Source organism: Pleurodeles waltl, chromosome 4_2 (assembly GCF_031143425.1).
Source record: "Pleurodeles waltl isolate 20211129_DDA chromosome 4_2, aPleWal1.hap1.20221129, whole genome shotgun sequence".
NCBI classification, from domain to species: domain Eukaryota; kingdom Metazoa; phylum Chordata; class Amphibia; order Caudata; family Salamandridae; genus Pleurodeles; species Pleurodeles waltl.
This window is the reverse complement of record NC_090443.1, coordinates 814,863,007-814,881,515: the sequence shown is the minus strand read 5'-3', so window position 1 is coordinate 814,881,515 and position 18,509 is coordinate 814,863,007. Positions and strand designations below refer to the sequence as shown.

At 40.6% G+C, this 18,509-nt stretch overlaps 1 protein-coding gene across 1 annotated transcript in view; it reads left to right on the top strand.

The window, feature by feature from the left end:
• Positions 1–18,509, top strand: part of LEPR (leptin receptor) — a 714,243-nt gene that overhangs the window by 264,817 nt on the left and 430,917 nt on the right. The window contains exon 5 of the mRNA XM_069232491.1: positions 7,560–7,762. Within this exon, the coding sequence (XP_069088592.1) occupies positions 7,560–7,762 (203 nt within the window). The remainder of the gene's footprint in view (positions 1–7,559; positions 7,763–18,509) is intronic.

Here is an 18,509-nt window from a genome sequence, read left to right as displayed (position 1 = left end):
ATTTATTTCCAACACATATTTTCCTTTTGGTTGCTGCGTATCTGATTCATAAATGATTTTGGTGTTTGAAATAATATTCAACTCATAACTTCTAATTCACCATTCAACTGTCTTCATTAAATTCTTCTATCTTTGTTCAGGATTATGTTTTAAACCACATTCATTTTTACTACAAATACACACCATTTTGCTCTCAGTATTGCTTACTACTTTCAGAGTTCATTGAAACCATGGCAGGGCCTCTCCACAAATTCTACACCTCCAACATGTTCATTATCATGCATGTATGTCTACCATTTTAGAACGCATGTGTAAATTCCTTTCAATCATTGCATCTTTTCCTGTGCCCAAGTAGTGTGTGCCTTTCTTCAGATCTATTGAGTCTTCTCTCCACCATGATTAAATACTTAAATTGAATTGATCTGTATGTATCTTACATTTTTTTTTAAGAAACAGCTTCATTTTCATTGTATATTCCTGATGTTTTATGCACCAAAATTCCTCCTGGAGTGATAATTTGAACTGTATTTTCCTCTAGTTAGCTTTCTTACCAACTCACAGATCTGGGATCTTAACTGAAAGTTCGGATGTCTCTCTGAGAAATGTTTTGTCAAATTTGATTGCAAGCCTGCTACACTAATAGTTGATTTATATACTGTATCTTTAATTTGTATAAACCTTTCTCCACATATACACATACAAAAGGAAAATTTTTGAGGGTCATCAAATTTTCAGAAACACGTGTCCCAAAATATGAGATTTTAACATTCTTGTCACTTACTTGACGTAGGGTTTTAGAAACCTGAAATATGTTCCCACATGGATAGGTTCCTTTGTTTAGATGCTATCACTATCCTGTGTACTGGAACTTTTGAAACTTGTTCTATTTTATTAGCATGTCCTGAATATCCTTTCTCCATGTGTACATCGCTATTGTTTAGCTTCACAAAGCAGAACTTCTGGATATTTCCTTCTCTTTCATTTTCCCGATCTTTCTGTTAACCAAAAATTTGAAGTGTTCTCACTTGATACTATAATTTACACTGTTACTGTCTGAATGCATACTAATCCATAAGTTTTAACCTTAGAATAAAAAAGTTGATGTGAAAAGAAAACTATTTTTGACAAATACATTTCCATCCACCATATGCACCTTTACGACATGCTCCACCATCCTCAAGCATTCAACACTGTAAAGGCAAAAAACCCACAAGACATTAATTCTGCATTTCCAAATCAGATGATAAAATATCAACCTAGTTTGGATGACATGCATAAAAATATTTGCATGTTTTGGTGCCACATTGCTGGCCATTGTATTCCAAGTGTTGTTTAGATCATAACCTCTTTGATGTCTATAGCAGTTTTGGTACAATATAATTCCTACAAAATGTAACTACAAGATATCAGTTAGTTTTAGAAATCATTGCACAAAGATATTCTGTCAAATGGCACATCTATGAATAAATAAGTGAATAAATAAATATGAAAATATAAAAATAAAAGGTTTCCTTGAAGTCAGCAATATTTTGTTCTCCTGGTGAAGGAGACAAATGGTCTGTCTCAGATTCTTGAATGGGGTCTGAAAAGCTAGCTGCATATGGTGAGAAAGTAGTCTCTTTCTAGCCTTGTTACCCCCACTTTTGGTCTGTTTGTGAGTATATGTCAGGGTGTTTTCACTGTGTCACTGGGATCCTGCTAGCCAGGGCCCAGTGCTCATAGTGAAGACCCTATGTTGTCAGTATGTTTGTTATGTGTCACTGGGACCCTGCTAGCCAGGACCCCTGTGCTCATAAGTTTGTGGCCTATATGTGTTCCCTGTGTGATGCCTAACTGTCTCACTGAGGCTCTGCTAACCAGAACCTCAGTGGTTATGCTCTCTCTGCTTTCCAAATTTGTCACTAACAGGCTAGTGACTAAATTTACCAATTCACATTGGCATACTGGTACACCCATATAATTCCCTAGTATATGGTACTGAGGTACCCAGGGTATTGGGGTTCCAGGAGATCCCTATGGGCTGCAGCATTTCTTTTGCCACCCATAGGGAGCTCTGACAATTCTTACACAGGCCTGCCAGTGCAGCCTGAGTGAAATAACATCCCCGTTATTTAACAGCCATTTACCACTGCACTTAAGTAACTTATAAGTCACCTATATGTCTAACCTTCACCTGGTGAAGGTTGGGTGTAAAGTTACTTAGTGTGTGGGCACCCTGGCACTAGCCAAGGTGCCCCCACATCGTTCAGGGCAAATTCCCCGGAATTTGTGAGTGCGGGGACACCATTACACACGTGCACTATGCATAGGTCACTACCTATGTATAGCGTCACAATGGTAACTCCGAACATGGCCATGTAACATGTCTAAGATCATGGAATTGTCACCCCAATGCCATTTTGGCATTGGGGTGACAATTCCATGATCCCCCGGGTCTCTAGCATAGTACCCGGGAACTGCCAAACTGACTTTCCGGGGTCTCCACTGCAGCTGCTGCTGCTGCCAACCCCTAAGACAGGTTTCTGCCCTCCTGGGGTCCAGGCAGCCCTGGCCCAGGAAGGCAGAACAAAGGATTTCCCCTGAGAGAGGGTGTTACACCCTCTCCCTTTGGAAATAGGTGTGAAGGCTGTGGAGGAGTAGCCTCCCCCAGCCTCTGGAAATGCTTTGATGGGCACAGATGGTGCCCCTCTCTGCATAAGCCAGTCTATACCGGTTCAGGGATCCCCCAGCCCTGCTCTGGCGCGAAACTGGACAAAGGAAAGGGGAGTGACCACTCCCCTGACCTGCACCTCCCAGGGGAGGTGCCCAGAGCTCCTCCAGTGTGTCCCAGACCTCTGCCATCTTGGAAACAGAGGTGTTTGTGGCCCACTGGACTGCTCTGAGTGGCCAGTGCCAGCATGTGATGTCAGAGGCTCCTTCTTATAGGCTCTTACCTCTCTTGGTAGCCAATCCTCCGTCCTTGGTAGCCAAACCTCCTTTTCTGGCTATTTAGGGTCTCTGCTTTGGGGAATTCTTTAGATAACGAATGTAAGAGCTCATCAGAGTTCCTCTGCATCTCCCTCTTCACCTTCTTCCAAAGGATCGATCGCTGACTGCTCAGGACGCCTGCAAAACCGCAACAAAGTAGCAAGACGACTACTAGCAACCTTGTATTGCTTCATCCTGCCGGCTTTCTCGACTGTTTCCAGGTGGTGCATGCTCTGGGGGTAGCCTGCCTCCTCTCTGCACCAGGAGCTCTGAAGAAATCTCCCGTGGGTCGACGGAATCTTCCCCCTGCAACCACAGGCACCAAAAGACTGCATCACTGGTCCTCTGGGTCCCCTCTCAGCACAACGAACGTGGTCTCTGGAACTCAGCAACTCTGTCCAAGTAACTCCCACAGTCCAGTGACTCTTCAGTCCAAGTTTGGTGGTGGTTTGTCCTTGCCTCCCCACGCTAGACTGCATTGCTGGGTACAGCATGATTTGCAGCTGCTCCTGCTCCTGTGCACTCTTCCAGGATTTCCTTCGTGCACAGCCAAGCCTGGGTCCCCGACACTCCTTCCTGCAGTGCACAACCTTCTGAGTTGTTCTCTGGCATCGTGGGACTCCCTTTTGTGACTTCGGGTGGACTCTGGTTAACTTTGCTTCTAAGTGCCTGTTCAGGTACTTCTGCGGGTGCTGCCTGCTTCTGTGAGGGCTCCCTATGTTTCTGGGTGCCCCCTCTGTCTTCTCCTCCAAGTGGCGACATCCTGGTCCCTCCTGGGCCACAGCAGCACCCAAAAACTCTAACTGCAACCCTTGCAGCTAGCAAGGCTTGTTTGCGGTCTTTCTGCGTGGGAACACCTCTTCAAGCTTCATCGCGACGTGGGACATCCATCCTCCAAAGGGGAAGTTCCTAGTCCTCTTCTTTCTTGCAGAACTCCAAGCTTCTTCCAACAGGTGGCAGCTTCCTTGCTCCCTCAGGTGGCATTTCCTGGGCTCCTGCCCACTCTCTACACTGTCGCGACTATTGGACTTGGTCCCCTTGTCTTACAGGTACTCAGGTCCAGATATCCACTGTTGTTGCATTGCTGGTGTTTGTTCTTCCTGCAGAATCCCCCTATCACGACTTCTGTGCTCTCTAGGGGTAGTAGGTGCACCTTACACCTACCTTTCAGGGTCTTGGGGTGGGCTACTTTTCTAACCCTCACTGTTTTCTTACAGTCCCAGCGACCCTCTGCAAGGTCACATAAGTTTGGGGTCCATTTGTGGTTCGCATTCCACTTTTGGAGTATATGGTTTATGTTGCCCCTATACCTATGGGCTCCTATTGCAATCTATTGTAACTTTACACTGCTTGCATTACTTTTCTTGCTATTACCTGCATAATTTTGGTTTGTGTACATATATCTTGTGCATATATCTTATCCTCATACTGAGATACTTTTGGCATATTGTCATAAAAATAAAGTACCTTTATTGTTAGTACTTCTATGTATTGTGTTTTCTTATGATATTGTGCATATGACACCAGTGGTATAGTAGGAGCTTTACGTGTCTCCTAGTTCAGCCTAAGCTGCTTTGCCATAGCTGCCTTCTATCAGCCTAAGCTGCTAGAAACACCTCTTCTACACTAATAAGGGATAACTGGACCTGGCACAAGGTGTAAGTACCTCTGGCACCCACTACAAGCCAGGCCAGCCTCCTACACATACTAATTAACATCTATTCTTGACTGACTCAGAAAATGTTTTGAAAAGTCTATGCTTCTTGTACTTTAAATGAGGCCACAATAAAAGGACTCTTACTGGAATTTCATACAGGGCTTTAAAGGAGTGCTTCCCCCATGCACTATGAGTTAAAAGTGCACCATTGTTTTAGTACATGTTTCATGAATCTAAAGGCAGAACCTTAAGCACATCATATATTAGTCCACTCTTTGCATATTCTCAGCCACTCCCTACACCTCCTGTACAATCCCCTGCAATCAATTCAATGATTGTAGTGGATAGGTATTTGTTTCAGAAATGCCTGAGGATTTTAGTACGTTAAATGCACACATCCAAGCCAGGATGGGCATTAGCAGTTATCAATGACAAACAATGGATTAGTAACATATAACTAAATCTCTCTAAATCCACTTTTGCATTCCTAGTTGCTAAAAGTACTTTCCCATCCTGCAACACTGTTACTTTACTAGATATCTACTGTCTTTCTGGATGCAATGCAGCTTTGCAGATAATGTAGATGAATCAATCATGTCTCTCAAATTATAATCACCCTGCTGGTTTGTGCTAGCAGGTTTTAATATAGGTTTAAAGTGATGCCAGTTGTGGGCCCATGAAAATCATACATTCATTGACAGCTTTCAGTAATTCACAGAATATCCGATGATTCACACAAAAACATCATCACACAGTGGAGCTGGTGGGGCTGTTGAAGTGTTCTCTTACAAACCCTACTTTTATCCTTTTTTCTTTGGACAACAAATCCATGGAAACAGCGTGGCTGGAACTTATGTGGTTGATTTGAGCAGGTTTTTTACAAATCATTATTACATTTTTCCTGCTCTGAAGCTAAAGACCATACTGTGACTGCTCAATTTTTATCATTATTAAATTTTTCCCACAATGAAGCTAAAGACTATACTGTGACTGCTCAGCAACAGGCTTATTAATGTGCACAGTTCTTATAACAAAAAGCTGGTCAGTAATGAGTACAAGAACAACCTCTAGTTGCCTGAAGTGCTGGTTGCAGAACAGATAAATGCTTGCAACATGGAACAGCATCTGTGATCTTAGTGCTGAACACTGAATCCCTAGAAATTGTAAATGTTTGAATATACATGATCCTTGTTGCTGACATAGTGGATGTATTTTTTAATGCTGAAATAAAGCTCCTAAAGTCTATGCATGTGAAACTGAACTTTTGTTCTCAGTCAAAATTTGGAAAATTAGGGATCTGATCCCTAACTCTTCACAGACAACTTCTCACAGGCTCTCTACATTGGATCCAGAACAAGCAAATAACTCTTGTTTAATCTCCAACTTGCCCTATTTAGCAAAGATTTGGAGAATGTTGTGCTGCATCACCTGTGGAATATGTAGGACAATGATCTCCTGTATTCTCTGCAGGCCTTTAGATAGAATTGGGCTTATTGAATTTGAGAGATTAAATACTGCATTTGGTAGATGGTTATGAGATTATGAGAAATATATTGATCAATCTGTTGACTGCTTCTGACATCGTGAACAATTCTAACTTCTTTGCTCACCTGTGAAAGGTAGAAGTGGACTGAGCGGTGTTAAATGGATGGCCTCCTTTTTAGTAATCTCTTCCAGTGATCCCTGTGCCAGCTATCTCTGTTGAGTAGTCTCTCTTGTGCACCATGCCACAAGACAATGCATTAAGTCTCACTCAAGTTAATGCTTGTTTTGGGTCACTAGTCAGACTAATTGAGAGTCACTGATTTCAGGTTTTACCTTAGGTGGATGGTACCTATTTTGTGTAAATGATGCACCCAAACCAGCTTCTTTCATCCTGTTAGGACCTGATTGATGGCTATTTTGTCCTCAGCAAAGCAAAATGTCTTCAAGTGAAATGTTAGCAAGTCTTAAATTCCAGTTTATGGTGACAGACACATGATATTCTGGGAGCTGGATCCTACTCCTATACTCATTCAGATTTTCATTGGTGGAGATATACAGCTTCAATTTCAAGTCTCTGCATTACAGCCCCACACTTGGTGTGCAAGATAACAATCTGGAGTGTTTTTTTCAGTACCCAAAGTAGTGACATCACAAGCTCAAGGTAAAGAGTCAGAAGAAGGAGACGACTAAATGACACACCTTCTCATATTCTCGAACTCAAAGCAACACTTCATCCTGATGGAGATCCAAAACGCTCCAAAGGCAATGTATAACCAATCTCAGTCACTGAAATTAAATACATTTGTTGCTTCCCTGCCTGAAGTTAAATGAAGAGATACCTCCTACCTGTAAAGAAGTTGCACTTACTTATCTCAAGCTGCATCCCTTGCCATACGATTATCAGTGCTCTCTTTGCGCTACAAAAATACATACCTGTACAATTTCTCTCTTGATGCCCAAATGATTGTCATGTCCAAGAACTGTCCTTTTCATTTACAAATTAGTTGATGAGCGTGGAATTTACTATAAAGCTGAACATGATTTAATGTGCAATTTCAAATGTTTGGGAACAGATCATAGAGTCCAATTTATAACATTGCATAGCAGCTCTCTATTTATGTTTGTGTCAAAGAAGTAATGAGTACTGAACTCCAAATAAAAGTGCAGCTTTAGAGAACTGTGTGTCCAACACAAATCTGTGTTTATGTCGATCCACAGCATTTGGAAGTATTAAGTGAGCCTTTCTTCATGCTAATTTATTATTGTTAGAGTCCATAACATGTACTTCCACGCAGTTTCTGCAGACAGGAGGTTAAACAGTTGTACAAGTAGTGGTGTTGTATAAGTTTTCACTGCTTTCACAGAAATATATTTGTTGGTTGTACGCTCGCAGATGTACATTACGAATACTTTGCAATGGTGAAAACTAAAGCATGTGTTTTCAATGCAGCTCCAATCTGTCAATTGAGGAGTCTTTCGGCACACAGGAAGGCAGCTTCAAGAGTGACTTGTGTCAATGCAGCGGGTATACGTTGTGTCAATGCTCTTTACCTATCATGAACATAAGTTCCCATTACACCATGTGGGTGGACATCACAACTGATATGGCACATTTCGAATCTCCTTTGTTGGACGTCAAGCCTCTCGATATAGGTAAGTGGAACTTTTCAATTTATACTGCCTTCTATATATCGTAATTGCTGAGCACAAAAGTGACGAGTTAAATATCATTAGGTTGAGTGCTGTGAAATACTGAAGGGTGCCTGTTATTAACTCCTCAGTTACACTGAACACAGAAAAAAGGCAACACTTCTATCGCAAGAACAATTTTTACAATGGTCACCAGTCACAACGTGGCTTCATTATGGTCCCGAATGCAAATATATTCATCAGGAGCAAATGCCATTTAGTGCCAACGTGAAATATATATCATTATTAATAAATTAGAAATACAGAACCACATAAAGGTTATTGCTAAAGAATATGTTCATACAAGTATACCAATGTAATTCTAATTCATCTGTGTGTTACTGTATTGTAAATCACCATTTTACAGCACTTTCCTAGCACTTTTTGGCCGCTCAAAGAGCTTTCCAGTGTATTATATTAAAGGACTTGTAAAGTGGATGGATAAGAGCGATGCTTTGGTTGTGTTTTATTATTATGGAGTATTAGTGTTATTGTGCCTGATGCCCAGATATTGTGCCATAAACGAGACAGAGCGGCGTGCAAGTGCACCTTACACATATGGTGGGAAAGCAAAAAGAGCGTGATGATAGTTTTGCAAGCTGTATACCGAAACCAATCACGATAGAGTCGGTCACTAACATCATGGCTTCAGGAAAGTCACGACTTTTTCGCTCATCTGAAGTGTTCGTGGCTGTTGATGGTCATTATTTGACTGGCAGTATATTCTTCAGCTTGCATATCTGTTTTGAGAACCAATTGCCTTTAATGTCGTTTTTAAAGGAACAGCTATCATGAGGGGGGAGTGGGGGTGGGGGGGCATGCCTGACCTAGAGTTTTGTCTTTGACTGTAAAATATGAGTTTGGATTCAGGGATATTAGTCCTTGTCCATGGGCACCCCGATGAGCAGTGCCGAGGGATTTGTAGGATATTCTTCTTGCAAACCACAGTTTGAGTAGTAGTCTGAGGGCAAGAGGATTGTGATCCTGTCGGACAGCAGCATTCTGAATTCTTTGTAGCTTTGCAACTATTTTTGTAAGTGGATTCCAATCTAGAGGCCATTTGCATAATCCAATTGTGATATCTGATGAGAAAGCCCTGAGTAGAGGAAAGTAGAATATAATAGAATTCTTCTTCTGTACAATGAGTTTCTTGTCACTTTGTTAACCTTGGATCAAAAAGAGAGTCCGCAATTACGCAGGGTTTTCACGTGAATTGTAGTTGATGGCTGCCCCAGTTCATGGTGCTAACAGTGGGGTTGTAATTTCTCTGGGTTCCACAAGTGAGAGTTTCAGTTTTAGAGGAGTTGATTTTTAGGTGAATCTGTATAATCTATTTTTCCAAATAGGCATCCTCCAAGTCTAATATTCTTGACTCCCTAAAGTTGCAGCAAATTCAGCAGTGTTTTCATTGCCATAGCAAGGGAGTTTGAATGTTTACGAGTTTGGAAAGAGAGGCTAGATACATGTTGAACAGTAGGGATAAAGAAGATGTGTAGGTTGAAGGGTTAAAGGATGTAGTATGCCTAACACAAATATAACTAACGTTTAGTAGCAGATGCTTAAAAAAATATGCCGAACACATCTCTTTTGCACTGGTAGGTGATACCTAAATTCATCAGTACACTGGAAATGAGTATGACATTACCACAGTACAGTGGAAAAGATTATTACATTATCACTTTTAACCACATAACTATGCCCTTGGTATCAGGCCTCATACCAATATGTATTACATTCAAATAATATCTCTTAGGGGCAGTAGCAGGATTTGTATTGTAACAGTGATTTCTCAGTCAAACTTTTTTCCTGTTTACCAATGTATATTGCATATTTCTTTGCAAAAATGAACAGGATCTACAAAAGAGTATTCCCCCAAAATAAGGAATCCATGAGCAACAACAGTCACTGGTGGGGGTGAATGTTGGACAGACTGGACCTGTTTGTAGATTTCACGTTTTTTAAACATTAAACAATGATCTCGTGTCACTGCGTGGTGATGTAGATTTTGAATCTCAAAAGATATTAAACATGGTTTGGAGCCCTCATGTATTTTTAGCAGTGGGCTTTATAGTCTTGCTATATTTTCTCCCATCTTTAACTCTTTTGACGCTAGCTCAATTTCTTGAGGCATAGCCCCATATTTTTGGTGTGCCACCATCTAATCTTGTTTCCAACTACAAAATGTGGTTCAGGCTTATGGCATGTCATCAGTGCTTTGTTGGGCAACATTTTTCTACCTCTCACTTTGAGGTTATTTCTATGTCTAGGATGATTATTCACGCAGTTTTATGATATTGTGCATGCAATGCTTTAAATTACCTGCTCTGAGATGCACTCAAATCCTAAATGACCATTGTCCAATGTCATCTTTTCTGGCAGGAAACAGCAGGAGTGTGTTGACCTCTCTCATATAGACGTGGTTGCCCCTCACCACAATATTTTATGTAGTACCCTTCTTCATAAGATAATATCTGTGCATGGGGGAAGTCTGTGACCTTGCAGAATAAAATTCATACTTGGGCCTTGTGTTCATTATAGATTGTCAGATTTAGATTTTTGAACCCAGCACCGAAGCTACACTGAATGAGTAAATTAATTAGTCAGTTCCAGCTCAGGGAACATCTAGTTTCATTGCATTCTACTGGTGAATGAACATAGCCAGCTTCATCAGTTCTAGTCATGTTTGCATAAAGGTGGCACAAGGTCTTGAATGTGTAAGAAAACCGATGCTATTGATACTGCCCAGAGAAAGAGCCACCAACAACAACCAATTGTACTTTGGACACTCCCATACCTTCTTGGCAATTTTAGCATTACCAGTTGTATTTGGTGACCCCTTTGAGGCTAAGCTGCTGCTTTCGATTTTCTTTGAGGTTTTACTAATTTGATGTGGGTTCAAATATCCCAAAATTCCAAAAACTCTAAAAATGTGATGGTCCTTTTAAATTCGTATCCCATCTGTAATAATTAAGCCACCCTCCTTCCTTTCCTTTGTTCAACCACGTGTCCAACAGAGTTAAAGCCTGATGTCTACTCAAAAGGTCAGTCCAGTGCTGTGCCTCAAATAATTATTTCTATATCAGAAACAGGGTTTACTTTAGAAGGTATAGGAACCTCGGATCACATTTGTTTAAGGGAACAAGGGTCTCTGGAAGTTTAATTGCAAAGACAAATCTAAAGTGAATGTGTAAAATAAATAAACGTCTACCAAAAACAGGAATGGTTAATCCATGGTCATGTTTTTTAATTTGTAAATTTTAGCATAAAAAATGAGGTGAAAAGTGCTCAGTGCTCACCCAGGTACACACTGTGATATGGTTGTTCCAGTGAATAATACATAAGCCAGAATTAAAGAAAAGTAGTCCTACATCTAATGCAGCACCACTTTTCCTGCGTCCCTTAGGGCCCCTCTCCCACCACCATATGTGCGCCATATTTAATATATGGAGCATCATGGCACAGGGTGGGGGCAACAGCGTCAACTTTTTTTACGCTGTTAATGTACTGTGCAGGATTAGCACTAAAATTTTGGCGCTAATCCTGCAGAGTACATAGGGACCAACTGAAAACAATGGTATACCCCCTTTTAACACCTGCTCTATGGAGGTGTTAAAAATAGCCACAAAAAATGGCACAGTGGAATCTCATAGATTCCACTACGCCATTTTTGTGGTCCCCCTAAGAGGGGAACACCCCCTGGCAAACAATATGCCTGGCGCAGGCATAAGGTGGTGCAAGGGGTTACAAAGTGGTGCAATGCATGCATTGCGCCACTTTGTAAATATGCTGCGGCAAATTTGGCCTCGTTTGGCCACATTAGAGTCATTAAAACTAGAAGTAATGTGGCACAAGGAAGTGCTAGGCCCTCATAAATCAGGGCCATGGTCCTTTTTATTACAAATATTTCAAACATGATGTCCAAGTCAGTAACTGGCTTGTGATGTTTTGTCAATAACGTTTCGATCCCCTAGGGGTATGGGATTATAGCTATGGGCAATATTTAAAGGAAAACAGAGACCAGAGACGGAAATTCCAAAAGAAATCAATACAAGGAGAAGCAAGAAAGGAGAGAACATTAGGGGAGGGTTAAGGGGACCAGGCTAATGGTTGCAAAATGTTGCTAAAAAGTGAAGGTCACTCCATTCAAGTACTTACATAGATTTAAGATTGGTCTAATCAGAAAAAAAGAGATCATTAGGAAAATGAATACAATACGTTGGGTCCAATGATATTGAAGCAGTGCATCCCATTCTACTGATCCGTGCGGATTCTCATAGTGAATGAAGTGTGAAGACCCAATGGTACAGTAATAAGGGTTTTAGATAAAGTAATGAATTAAAATTTGGTGAATAGTAAGCTCAAAATGTGTAGATGATATCCCAGAATAAATGAGGGCTCACTATAATGTTATCAAAATGGGAGGCTCTTAGATTGAGAAGATTGACCTCCTAGCACTGAGTCCTATAAAACTGGTCAAGATACAGCCATAACGTAATTATTGGGCCACATGTTGCAATTAAGTATAAATCAGCTAATCAGGGAACACAGCAAAGAATCAAGGATTATATGCCATTTAAAGCATAGTGGACCAGAAAGGAAAAGGTACCATCTCCTGAAGCAATGGATCACAACTAGCCTTAGTTCATTCTGGCTGCAAGTGAACGTAGGTAGACGTTTCTTCGGTAACTGGAGAAAACAGAGCTGGTAGCTTAACCATTCTGTGGCTTGCAGAAGGATCGCCAGCCATGGTTGATCTTTGTGGGAACTCCACTGAAATGCCTGAGTCCAGGTGAAATGAATTGCGAGGTTCAATAGGCTAGACCAGTCAAGGAGGTAATCTTGGAAGGTGGTGATAACAGCAGCTATACTAGGGAAAAATCAATGTCCACTAGTACATCACAGATAGTAGAAGATAAAAGACAGAGTGAAAACCAAACAGATCAAAAACTGAAGATGTAAAAATGCAGACAACAGCCAATTTGGGAGGAACAAAACATTATGGATAAATCATTAAGAATAAAAAATAATAATTTGTATTCAAGGTGATCTGTAATAGTTAATAATTTTGGGGACAGACATAATGGATACATCAGCAACCATAAAATATGACATTAATTTGTATCTACAGGGGTATTGTTTATATTTGGTGGAAATCAACAGCCATCTACTATGTGAAATGTTTGTCCTCTATGCTGTTCAGGTCTGCATTTACAGTATCACAATGTAAAATCCACTTAAGCTCTTCTTTGTTCTCGAAATAGCACCCGCACGGAGTGAAGAACAAATTTGCCATCTCAGATCTTCCAAAGAGGTGCTCCTTTAACGTGAATGTGCATAAATGGGTGCATTATAGCCCCTCAATCTGACCATACGCCTATGTTAGCAAATACGTAGGCAAAGTTTCAGGCTGATTTGTCCTATGTAAAGTAAATCACATGGTGAAAATATGTTGTAGTCCACATTTCAGGTGTTACAGTTGGAAAAATGCTTAAGCACCCCTTGTGATTTCAGAAGAAAATTCTTTGGTTTCAAACATTAAGTGGCAAATTTTGCACTGACCACATTTGAAATGCCACTTCCGCCTTGTAAATACCCATGTCATTATGGTTCTAGGGGTATTATTGGCTAGAAGGGCTGTACTTACTACTTGCTGTTCTTTTCTAAAAGCAAAAGTAGGTGACTCAAGTTACAGGTCCCCTACGGACAATGTAGGTCATTTTTTAAATACATTTGGATTGAAATTAGATGCAGGGTGAGAAAGTTGTTATACATAAAATTTTGTATTCTCGTTTTTGTCATGTGGGTTCAAAAGTTCATCTCTGGGGCAATATCAATCTCTTTTTATGGAGCAGTAGACTTGGCGATGTAGATAGCGTTTTTTTATCAGATGATGGGTAATACAGCGGCTTCCTCGAAAGGTCTGTCTTGAGTTCATAGATATTCCTTATCCTAAGGAATGCCTATAGAGTAAAGCATCCTTGACGGAACTAGGGCGGTATATGGAGCATTGAAGAAGTGACCTCCTTTCAGTTGGTTTCCTATAAAAGTGGTATATGAGTGTTTGTTTCCAACTTTCACTGAAAAACATAAAAATTTGATTTTGGAGTTACTATGAGGCATGGTACAGCGTAGTAATTTACAGTTATTATTTAGCCATCTAAGGAAACCAATCTGCTGGTTCTGAACCACACCAGATCAAACAATATAATCAATATAATGTTTCCACGAAGATATGAAAGATGTAAAAGGATTACTCTTAGACAGGATATTGGTAGATTTAAGAGTGTCCATAAAGAGTATAGCAAAATTTGTAGCACAACTGTTCTTATTAATGTCCCTTCAATCTGTAAAAAATATTTTCTATCAAAATAGAACACATTTTTAGACAAGGCCAAATATAAGACAATTATGGGTCTGATGGGTAGCTGTTAAGTTTGGGGTTTGGTGTCTAATAGAAAATGGATAACCCTTTTCCCACCCTCTCGGGGAATATTGGTGTCCAGGGATTCTATATCCAAAGTCACCAGTATTTCATTGGAGGGGTCAAAGGATTTATCATAAACAATGTTAATAAAATTAGTGCTGCCACATATGTAGCAATCATTGACTGGCATGAACATTTGGTGAAAAAAAATAACATACCATCCATTGGGTTCTAAAATGGACCCAAATCCTGACACTATTGCTCCGACCAGAAGCCATTCAATGTTCTGATTAATTTTTAGTAATGTTTATTTGAAGAGTGTTTTAGGTTTTTGAAATTCAAGAATAAAAATGTATTCTGGCTCAGATAACTTTCATCCTTGGTGTGTGTGGAGAGTTGCAAAAATAATTTTGTATAGGCTTTGGGAGGTTCTCTTGTAGTCTGCAATAATGTTGAGGGTTACTGAATTTACTCAGAATCTCTTGTCCTGTAAGATGATCCTGTTTTTAATCCTGCTGGTTTAATCACTATCTCTGGCTAAACAGTTACAGTGACCACAATCATCTTACAGCTTTTAATGTGACCTGTATAAATCTGTGCATATCTCAGGATAGCATCCTAGGAGATGTCATTGATGCTTTTGTCATCCTTGCTATGTCCATCAGGAACATGTTTTGGGAACAGAGCAGGAGCCATAGATCTGACTCCCCTCGATGGTTTGACACAGAAAGTTCACAGGCCAATAGAAGATTACTGCGGGTACTGAATAGAAGCCCTAAATGCAGTGAGGAAACAGCAAGTTGTAAATCAGACTATAAATCCACCCTTCAAAAGAGAAAATCATCCACATTGAGGGAGCAGGCTCAGAATAGATTGGTCATCTCTTCCAAGTCTAGAGACACTAAGCAATTGTGGAAGGTTGTTAATTCAAAAAAATCAGCTAAGGTTCAGGCACAGGCAATGGAATATATATTATGGCTAACCAGTGGGTTACCCATTTTAAAAAGATATATCATTATTCTGGTTTAGAGGAGCTGACCCCAAATAACTCTTACCCACGTATAGTCCAGTTGAGTATTCTGAAATAGTAGGATATAACATTTGGTTCATCTAGTTTCTGTAGTAACAGAGATTTAGTCAGCCAATTTTGCCTTAAAGTTATGTAGTAAAGTAATCCCTGCATTATTGCAAATCTATTGCAGAAAGTGTTTAACAAAATGAAGTTATGGAGTATTTAGGTCCACAGTCATATGCCTAAATTCCAAACTGAGGGAAATCGTTTTTGTAGGCATCATTTTGCATTATGCCAGGTAGTCCATGTTACTGTATGAAGGAGGAGATGGGTCTCAGTTTCGCTGAGGGTCTCATTAAAATAGCCCCAATGTTATTGCAGATATCTGTCTAGAACAACAAATATGCAAATTTAAAAAGACATCTTTGAGGATTGTCTTGCATGTGATTATGGTCTTAAAATACCATGGCTCTGCTACGTCAAATCTGTAGCAGAACTGCTGCACATACTAGTTTTATTTTACATTGTGTTAAACTTGTCAGACTTAGGGTGGTCTACCATCAAACATTTTGCCTATTTGCCTCCATTTTTGATGGATTTTTGCCTCAGTTGGCCTTAGGACTCTGTTCACTTTACCACTGCTAACCAGTGCTATAGTACGAGCTCTCATTCCTGTAAACATAGTTTGATTGGCATATACCTAATTGGCATATTTGATTTACTTTTAAGTCCCTTGTAGTGTGGCATACAATATACTCAGGGTGTGTAAATTAAATGCTACCAGTGGCATGCAACACCTATTGCACCGTCCAGGTAAGAAGGCCTCTAAAACTTGTCCCAGGCCCACCATTGAAGCCTAAATGCAGTGTCACACTGCCATGTTGACTTGGTATTTAAACCACCTTACCAAGCCTTAAACTCCACTTTTATTATGTATACGTCACCTCTAAGGTAGGCCTAGGTAGCCCATAGGGCAGGGTGCTGTGTAATCAAAAGGTAGGACATGTACTTTTAAGATGTACATGTCCTGGTATTGAAAAACTCCCAAATTAATTTTTCACCACTGTGAGGCCTACCCCTCCCATTGGATAACACTGAAGACATTGAAGATTGCTTATTTCATTTAATATTATATTATTCCTACGTGAGATGAGATGGATATGTCATGGATGGTACTTATGGAATAAGAATGATAAAGCCTGTTTAGTGGTAAAGTAGGACAATTTTGAAAATTCCACTTCTATAAAGTTGGCATTTTCCTGCCCGTAGCTGTTTGTGCCTGCACCCTGTCTTGGGTCATGAGACTGGGTGTAGCTGACAGATTTTGTGAATTCCTCCCAGAGAGTCACAGAATAGTGGGATTAGGTGTGCCTCAATGGGCCATCAACTGGCAGGATGGGGGGGGGGGGGGGGGCGGAGCTGAGCACATGTACTTAAATAGGCTGTGCCCTGTCTCTTCACAATGGGCCTATGAACTCTGTATTGTCACTGCAGCCGGCTTGGAGTCAGGGCAGGGGAGTCAGGAAATTCCAAGAACATCAAGGAACATTTCTAGAAACTTCTCCCACCTTTCAGAAAAAGGGCACCAGTGTATAAAAATAGGACCTTCAGACCCACTCTTCAGTTCACTACTGGACCTGCAGAAGGACTCTCAGAGGACTGCCTGCTACGGTAACCTGCTGTGCACTCTGCTAGACTGCTGCTGTGCCTGGAGCCTGCCTTGAGCCCTCAGAGGCCAGCCCTGCAGCAAGGACTAAGAGTAATGACTCCAAGGGCTAGTTTTTTGGCCTCCTTTTCAGAGCCACAGGGAAATAACAGGCTCCCACCATCTTGATCCAGGCACCTGGACCCAGCCTAAGTGACTCCTGTACCCACAAGAGGCCTCTATCCACTCCTGGACCTTTGGTTGCGATGCTAAAAGTGCCCAGATGGCCATTTTCCAAAAACTAATAACTTAGACAAAGTTTGGACAAAAAGTGCTGTGAGAACCAGGAGGAGACCGGGACTAACTGCTCGCCTATCCCCCCCAGGTGCCTAGCCATTCAGTTTGACTTTGTGGCTTCTCCTGGTACTTTCTTCTCCACAGCAGTAAATCTGTTTTAGTGGTCCTCTCCAATCTGACTTTGTGGAACTGTCTTCGGCTATAGCCTTTTGCCTTGTCCTGCCAGAGTTTATTTACTTCCATTTCAGTGACTAAGCCTGAACTTAGCCAATAAAGCTCACTCCTCAGACATCTCCTGCAGCCTTGCCTCCCTGAACTTTTATCTCCTCAGACATTTTTCTTTCAAAATGTTCTAAGTCCGAAGGTAAGCAGTGACCGGGCCCAATCCACTTCTTGTATCTGAACCGTGCTCTATCATAATCGGTCTTTAGTTTTGTCTTTGACACAGTCTTGTGCACCCAGAAGTCCGTGGTTGGCGCTTTGATCTTTCAGGTGCTATTTTGAACATTAACCTGTAAAAAAATGTTGTCATTTTCGTGTCAAGTAATTTATTAAAATGTACTCTATTTTTCTAAATTGGGTTCTCACTTTATTACTGTTTGTGTGCTACAGAAATACTTTCCACATTGCTCTAAGTTAAATTAAGCTTGACTACTTTCTGTGCCAAGCTACCCAGTGTAAAGCAGAGGTCAATTTAGTGACTTTTTGTGATTTACCCTGCAAGGGATTGTGGCTGTTGGTCGTCCAAGGCTCACACCCCAGTCAATCAACAACCACATTCCTCACACATCTCTACTCAATAACTGTAAAAGACAGCATTTCGGTAGGGGATTTTAAATGGAGCGCACATGCTTCTTAAGAGAAGTGGAGGAGCTACTGAAACCTTTATTGAGACAATATGTTATTTTGCAGGCCCCAATGACTTAAAGAGCCCTATTTAGCCTGGTTTACATATCCCTGGGAAAAGACCCTTCTTAAAACGATTTAGATTAGCCATTATCCACAGTGGCCTTTGTTTCCCATTAGGTCAGTATTCTGATGAATCATCCCCTCAATATTCATTAAATTTTTTGTTTTTGTGAATTTTATCAAGTTTGTAGGTGTCATTTCTTAATTCCTGTTTTTAGAAGAATTGATATGCCAGGCGTGCACCAGTCTTATGTTTTTTTACAAATGCTATAGGCACAGACGTTTGCTCACTGGTTGGTTATTTTGTAAAATATGCAGTTCATCATCAAAACCCCATGCTTTATTAATAATATGTACACAATGTCTGAAATGTTATTATAGAGATGTGTTGTTTTTACATTTTACAAGCATTATGTGTCAACAC